The following is a 7,852-nucleotide window of genomic DNA, read 5'->3' as shown; positions in this document are numbered from 1 at the left end:
TGCATTTTGCTTCAGCTACCCCAGACTAACACGGCTACATCTCTATCCCTCTAAGAAAGTACTCTTCACAGTCTGTAAGTAGGGTAAAGTTTAGATAAATCCGTTCGGTTTTATTGTTGGGGAAATGGGATCTGGTCTGTGCATTTCAAAATGGGTTTTGCTCTCCTTTGTAACTAAGGGTACGTCTAGTCTACAGGGTTTTGTCAGCAGAAGTTTTGTCGACAGATACTGTCGACAAAGCTTCTGTCGACAAAGAGCGTCTAGACTACAGCCAGTTCTGTCCACAAAGCAAGCCGCATTGTCGACATAACAGTGTGGACGCAAAGAACAGTGCAGATGCAATAATGCCTTCTATCGACAGAACTCTGTCAACAAAAGGCGTTATTCCTCGTAGAATGAGGTTTACATATGTGGACAAAACTGCTGAGTTTTGTCGACGTTATGTCGACATAACTCAAAGGCAGTGTGGACGCAAGGTATAGTTTTGTAGACAAAAGTCCACTTTTGTCAAAACCCTGTAGTCTAGACACACCCTAAGTGTCCCAGGGTAAATCTCCCCTCCATGAGGATATTATTTTGTTACTGTTCCATCTGGTCAGCGTGCTTGCTACAGGAATATTGTGGTGATAATACAAGTTCTTTCTCTTTTCTTTTGATTAACCTGGTAGTGGTTAATTTTTGTGTCCTGGTTTGTACTTCAGGGGTGGGATTTCCCAAGTGGTCTCTTCCTGGTTGATTTATTAATATTTTGCTGGTGGCAGCAGGAATTTTATCCCCAAAATCTAGGTTGTTAAGATCTTGGGGGGAAAGTTTATACCAAAGCCTGGAAGATAAGGTTTTGGGGCACTTCTGCTGGCCCTCACTCATTTATCGTGCCAGAGTGGGGAAGGAGCCATGACAGCGCCTTATTGCAGCAAAGCTGAGGCTGTTCGGAAGTTTCTGAAGCTTTTGTCCTTTCACAACTTCCCAGGCACAACTCCTGGCCAGTGCCCCAGGGCGGAACGGATCTTCACAACCCTACTCGGCCCACGGGCCAGCTGGGGAGTGCACAGCTGACCTGAAGGGCCAGACGCCACCAGTTGACGTTACAGCCATTCAGTGCTGCTGAAAGACCCGTTCTCTAACTTGTGGCGTGTCAGATTTGCTCCACTCTCAGCCGGGAGCGCCGCAGCTTGTGTTCCTACACTGCAGCATCCGTTGGCGGCGTTTCTTATAGAACGAGAGTGGCGGGTTGTGATGAAGAGACCCACTCTTTGTAACAGGATACAACAATGGGTCTCAGCTTACACCGGCCTTTGCTAAAACACAATCCAGACAAACGCAGTACGGCCAGTGGCAAAGAGGGTTTATTTCCATGTCTCTAAACAGCAGCACCGACCCTTATACCGATCTCTACAGGAGGGGTCTGCCTGCTGTAGTCCTAGTACCTCCCCCTGCACCTGTCCGGACAATCACCGAGTCTTTCACAATGGGAAGCACCAGAAGGCAGGTACAGCACCGGAGAGCGGGCCCAACATCCAAGAGAGAGGTACCTCTGCACACAGAGGAGGAGCGGTCCAGATATCGCGGCGTGCAACACGGCACAAGGACGCCCGCAGCACACGCGGCTTCCTGTGGGCTGCTGCCAAGAGCACCACGCAGGGCATGGCCACGGGATACCCTGACCTGCTGGACAGTTTCCAAGGCGCGCGGCGGCAGGGGTCCGTGCCGGTGAGCAGCTGGACTCTGCATGGTGCTCGCGCAGGCTCCGCCGCGCGTCAGAGCGCGTCTCCCTGCTCCTCTTTCAGTCGCTTGCAGAGGTGCTCGCTGATGGCTGCCAAGGGATTGGCTTTGTACAGGGGGTTTGCAATGACCTGGTGAAACCTGGCCACTTCCTCCTGGCTGGGAGAGGCAAGAAAATCCGGAATGAGGCTGCGCAGGCGTTACGCCGATCCCGGGGCCGGCCGCCCAGCCCCGCTCCCCCACTGGCCAACCCCACTCGCCCGCCGGCCAGCCCCGCTCCCCCACCAGCACGGGGTCGGTACCAATCTGTCGGTCACACCAGGGCAGGGTGTGTGCCAAACCCACCTGCCCCAGGGACATGTCTGCGTAACGTGAGGGCCCATCCATCCCAGGACACGCGCTGGGGCGCACCCTGATGGGTGAGGAACACCCACATCGCACTCAGAATGCAACAGCAGCTTTGCCGTAAATGCACCACGCTGCACAGGGAGACCTGCAAACCACGCCCCAAGTAAGCCCCCGTCCCAGTCGGGAGCAGACACATGGTGGCCATGGGGAGCACATGCGTGGGCACCCCCCCCCCAGCCAGCTGTTTTGCACATTCGTTAGTAGCTGGGAACTTACAGCAGCTTGCGCTTCTGGGCTGGCTTCATTTGGTTGAAGTCCGTGGGTTCTGCCTTCACTCTCCCGTGGCTAGAGAGAGGAAAAGACGAGAACAGTCGGATGGAAGGAAACTTTCTGCCAAAAGCAGCTGTCGGCGACAGGGCTCTGAGTGAGATGGGCCGTTGCTCTGATCCCGTCTGGCCGCTCTCGTGCTAGATGGGACCAAGGGATCAGCAATTCTCAAGCTGTTTCCTCTAGGGAGGCAGAGGCCAACCTCACTGCCCCAGGCCACAGAGCCGCTCTGCTGGCTAAGCCCTGCCGGGGGGCGGCGATAAACATTCCGGGTCCCAGCTCGGCAGGCAGAGAGAAAACACTTCCCCCTACCGCCCGGGGAGCTATGCTCGCTGTCTCCGACGGGTAACTAAGCAAGGGGCCAGCGCACAGCAAGGCCTCCCTGGAGCCCCGGAGGGACCTGTCCCCTTCCCTCCCACCCACTCACACGTCTCTCAACACCCTTGGGAGAGCTCCTGGCTGAACGCGAGCGGCAGGCGGGTCAGCGACAAACACGCTGGGTTAGGCAGGGGAGGGCTGGCTAGCCCGGCTGCCTCGGGAAGCTGTCCAGGGAGATGCCCCATGGCCGGGCCTGGGCCACTGGCAGCAGCAGGGATGAAGAGACGTTTTTCGAGTGTGATTGTACACCCGTGGACCCAGGCAGGGAGGGTCCAGAGCAAGGGCTGGGCCTGCTGTGAACACACTTGGCGCTCGGTCCCTAAAGTGTTCGCTCTGCAGCTGGCATCTCTCCTGGACACGCCCTGTGTCCTAGACACCGCGCACCTCGGAGGAGACCCGCCCCTCACGGTGCTCCTGGGCCTTCTCCAGGAGACTCCAGCAGTCCCCAAGGGGCAATTCCTGCAGGCACTGCAGCAGATGTTTGCAGGCAGGCTCCGCTTCTGGCCCACGCGCTAGACTGGAAGGGCCTCGAGCAGTCCCCATGTCCAGCCCCTGCGCTGAGGCAGAACCCAGGAAACTCAGACCCGGCCTGTTCCCCAAACCCTCCCGCGACGGGGATCCCTTCAGTCTCTCCCTGGGAAGCCTGCTCCCACACTTGCTCCCAGTCCCAGAGGCAGAGTGAGCCCCTTCGTGCTCATCCACTGAAAGCAGGAGAAGGGTGAAATGAGTCGGCCCCGCACTCCTCCTCGCAGCCTGGCTGGATGTGAGCTCATCAAGCCTCTGCTCCCGAGACCCAACAGCCCAGGCTTTTCGCCTCTTCTCCTCGGGCAGGGTTTCCACCCCGCTGGCTCTCTCCCCCGGACTCCCCAGATCCCCGCCGCGGCTCCCTAGGGCGGGGCACAGCGGGACTAGGGCCGCCCGCGCCCGGCACACAACCGCCCCGCAGAGGGTTTGCCGGCTGCCGTGTACTTGTTCCCTCGGGCAGCACGGGGCTGGGCCGCCTCTCGGCTCGCTCTGGCTCTGAACAGCAGCCTTCTTTCATCGCACCGTGCTGCCTTCATGCATTAGCAATGAGAATAAAAGCCTCCCTGCGATGCTCTTACCCGGCAGGGGATCAAATTCCTGGAGCAGCTCATCTTTTATTAACCAAGCTGACAAATCACGGGGCATTTCCCTTCATCCGTGCAGCCCTCTGGAGCCCGGCCAAGCCTCCTCTGATGCTTCCCAACCCCCCGCCCAGCCACACTCCCCCTTGCCTGCTGGAGCAGGGGCTCTTCCCACAGGGCAGCCAGTGCTGCCACTCCTCCATGCCACTGACCCTGCCCGGGGAGCACGTCAGTCAACTGGAACGCCCCCCGGACCAATCCGAGCCCTCTGCCGGCTGCACCGGCTGCCCCTTCCCAAGTGGGCTGCTCTGCGCCACTGCCTCACCTCCCGGGCTGCCGGGCCAACGGCCAGACGAGGGCCGAGGGCATAAGGACAGGGAGGCCGGGAGGTGCGGTCTCCCCCTGCCGGTGGGGCTGCCCTGGGAGCAGAAGGCTCTACCCCACCAGCCACAGGAGGCTTGCGCTCGGGAGGTCAGCATTCCCCGTTTACCGAACAGTCGGGTGTCTCATGGGCTAGGATGCCAAGGGAACAGCCCTGTCTGTGGGATCCTCATGCACAAACACCGCCCCCAAATGGCCTGGCCCAGGCACACAGCTTCCCCCAAGTCCCCAGAGGGGGGTCCCACTCAATGTTCCCTCGAATTCTTTCCATCCGTGTGCTGAATAAATGTTGTTCTGTGCATCGAGGCACATGCAGACGTGCACCACCAGGGAACACGCAGCCTGGGCTGGGAGCTCTGCGGGTGCTCGGCTAACCTGCTGGGTGGCATTTCAACCTCTCCTGGGTGGCCATGCTGCTCTGCTAATAGGGAACACACCCAGCTTGGGGGCACAATACTACAGTATCTCCATACGAGACAGGTAAACAAGCCTCCACCACTAATTCCGGCTCATGATTCAACCAGCCCAAACTCGAACCCTTGGAAAAGTCTGAAACAACACTGTGCCCTTTTGCACTGGGACTGGAGCCAAAAATGCAAAGCGTGAGAAAAGCCATTCACAGAACTGCGGACCAGGGGTTTGCCTTCCGGGGCCTGGTTGTCAAAGGCACGTCTACAAGTGAGGGGCCTACTTGAGCCCTGAGCCTCTGAAACTCTCCCCTTCAGAGGGGAGTCTGCGTAGAAGGGGAGCAAGCCAGTTCAGCATTCTCTCCCGCCTGGCTCTGGAACACCAGGAGAGGCTGTGCTCACGGTGTCTCCAGCCAGCTGTGCGCCAAGACATTCCAGTGCTTTGCCAAGCTGCCTTGGAGCCTGGCCTGGTCATGGTAAACCCACCTCCCGGCTGCCAATGGGGACGTGTTTATGCAGAGCGTGAACGCTCCTGTGACCTCAGGGAGCCAGGCCGCACACTGGCCAAAGGTCGCAGCAGGCAAAGGGAGACAGGCCCGCTGGTGCAGAGAAGTGCCGGGGATAGTTCCGCAAGTGAAGGCTGGAAATACAGAGAAAGCTGAGGAGCCAGCTGCAAGGTGACACGTTAGCCACAGCCGGTCAGAGCAAGAGGACCATGCACGACCCCTCCCCTTGTCCGTCCCTGCACAGCTCAGCCACATGCAACGCCCTTTTGGCCAGGAACGCCGGCCCCAATCCATCGGGCACGTCTGCGACGGGACCAACCCCAGCTGCACGGCTGGCGTCGCCAGGGGGAACTAGCCGCCTTTCCGGGGGCACTGGGAGGAAATCCATATTGTCATCCCGTGTGTGGCAGGCCCCTCGGCGCGGCTGGGCTGTGGCACTGGCCATACGCACGGTGCCGGTCCTGCCGAGGGGGTTTGCTTCAGACATGCGCGGCTGTTCAAAGCCCTCTTCTCCCTCCCCCCCCACCAAAACCTGCCTGTCTGCTGCAAACCCTGCTCCACTCCCGTTGCTGGGCCCCAAGGGCCTCCCTCTCCCTCTCCCGCACAGCAAGTGGCACCCTGTGGCCACAGGGCAGCGCTAGGTCACCTGGGCCCGCGCCCGAGCAGCAGGCTGGTGCCTGAGCGGCCGCATCTTTCGCCCAGAGCAAACAGCGGGACAGAAGAGGGACCGAGCCAGCCTGCACCAGTGAGCGAGCCAGCCCACCGGACCGGTACCTACGTCTTGGGGTGCTTGCGGGCCTGGCTGGGCGTGCTCAGTTCGGAGAGCTCGGGCAGGGCTTCCAGCAATGGCTGCATGTCTCCCACCACGGGGGTCGCTTTCCGCTTTGCCTCGGCTTTTTGCTTCCGTCTCGCCAGCTTCACACCTTCTATTTCTGATTCCAAAACAAGATCATCAAGAGAGCGTCAGTCTCCAAGCACCTCCCCACAGCAGGCTGTGCCGCGGCGACGGAGGAACACACCGGATCGAGATGGGGACCCAGAGCACAATTCTCAAGTTTGTGGATGTTCCTAAGCTGGAGGGGTACAAGTGCTTTGGACTGAGCTGGACCGACGGTGGAAATGGCCTGGGGTAAGCAGGATGAAATTCAACAAGGACAAATGCAAAGTGCCCCACTTAGGAAGGAACAATCCATGTCCTACACACAGAATGGGAAGGAGCACGGCAGAAAGGGACCTAGGGGTCAGAGCGGACCACAAAGCTAAATGAGAGTCAACATTGTGACCCTGTTGCAAAAACAGTACAACACACAAAGCATCATTCTGGGATACCTCAGCAGGAGTGTTGTGAGCAAGACATGAGAAGTCATTCTTCTACTCTACTCTGCACTGATTAGGTCTCAGCTGGAATATTGTGTCCAGGTCCGAGCACCGCATTTCAGGAAGGATGTGGACAAATTGGAAAAAGTCCAAAGGAGAGGAACCAATGATGAGAGGTCTGGAAAACACAAGCTACGAGGGAAGACTGAAAGAATTGGGTTTGTTTAGTGTGGAGAAGAGAAGTCTAAGGAGGACATGATTGCCAATTCCAAGCACATAGCAAGTTGTTGCAAAGAGGAGAGCGATCATTTTTTTGCTCATCTAGTGACAAGAAGCAATGGGCTTAAATTGCAGCAAGGACAGGTGAGATCTAGGCTGGATGTTAGGAACAACCTCCAGACAGTCGGGGCGGTGAAGCACCGGAGTGTACCCCCTGCGAGGTTGGCTAATGAGACTGTTGTACTTTCCTCGCAGGCCCAGCGAGGGGGTGACCAGCAAGGCAAGGGTGGGGAACGGCAGACAGAGGAGCCGACGTGCTAGATTCACACGGCCCTTCCAGTGAGACTGGAGAGCAAGGGGAGAGTGCAGATTTGGGCCTAGGGGGGCGTGGCTCTCTACCACCCAACGGACTGCCTTCAGTTCTAGTTGCAGGGGGAAGGGTCTGTTCCGGCGAGTGCTCTGGGCTGGGACTCAGAAGAGCCAGGTTCAATTCATGGCTCCGGGCCTGTCACCAGGGGCTCATCTGCAACCGGAGACTTCCGCTGGGTCTGCTCCCCTGCCCCGGACTGCGGGTGCCCACAAAAGCTCACGACACCGGCGACGTGTTTTGTTAGTCGCCACGGCCATTTGTTGGAGTTTTGTCAGTGACAGACGAACACGGCTGCCCCGAGACTCTCCTGCCCAGGGCAGCCGAGGGGAGGAGGAAAATGGTAGAGCTGCCACGGCTGGTTACAGTTCGCTGGTTCTCTGTCCCAGCTGGCGCTGGAACACAAAGAACCAAACCAGGGAGGGTGGGGAAGGGGAAGGGAGAGACGGACTAGCACCCGGTGCACGCTAGCCACTGCGCTCCCCCATCCCCCCGGTGCGCGCTAGCCACTGCGCCCCCCCATCCCTCCGGTGCACGCTAGCCACTGCGCTCCCCCATCCCCCCGGTGCGCGCTAGCCACTGCGCTCCCCCATCCCCCAGTGCGCGCTAGCCACTGCGCCCCCCCATCCCTCCGGTGCACGCTAGCCACTGCGCTCCCCCATCCCCCAGTGCGTGCTAGCCACTGCGCCCCCCCATCCCTCCGGTGCACGCTAGCCACTGCGCCCCCCCATCCCTCCGGTGCGCGCTAGCCACTGCGCCCCCCCATCCCTCCGG

General features: G+C 59.2%; 1 protein-coding gene across 6 annotated transcripts in view; it reads right to left on the bottom strand.

Moving 5' to 3' along the window:
- Positions 1-1,328: 1,328 nt before the first annotated feature.
- SLX9 (SLX9 ribosome biogenesis factor) overlaps positions 1,329-7,852 on the bottom strand; it is a 62,252-nt gene continuing 55,728 nt past the window's right edge. For 2 of the 6 annotated variants that reach the window (XR_012905361.2, XM_089779993.1), the window contains 3 exons: positions 5,954-6,107; positions 2,347-2,537; positions 1,329-1,881 (listed from right to left, as the gene is read on the bottom strand). Coding sequence is in view for 4 of the 6 variants with exons in the window: in XM_089779993.1 (XP_089636119.1) it covers positions 1,758-1,881; positions 2,347-2,537; positions 5,954-6,107 (469 nt within the window). In the remaining 2 variants the exon portion in view is untranslated. The remainder of the gene's footprint in view (positions 1,882-2,346; positions 2,538-5,953; positions 6,108-7,852) is intronic. The other 4 variants (XM_006113339.5, XM_075934159.2, XR_012905362.2 and 1 more) reach the window with 3 other exon arrangements.

Source organism: Pelodiscus sinensis, chromosome 7 (genome assembly GCF_052426305.1).
Source record: "Pelodiscus sinensis isolate ZL-2025 chromosome 7, ASM5242630v1, whole genome shotgun sequence".
NCBI lineage: Eukaryota > Metazoa > Chordata > Testudines > Trionychidae > Pelodiscus > Pelodiscus sinensis.
This window is presented reverse-complemented; position numbering and strand designations above follow the sequence as displayed.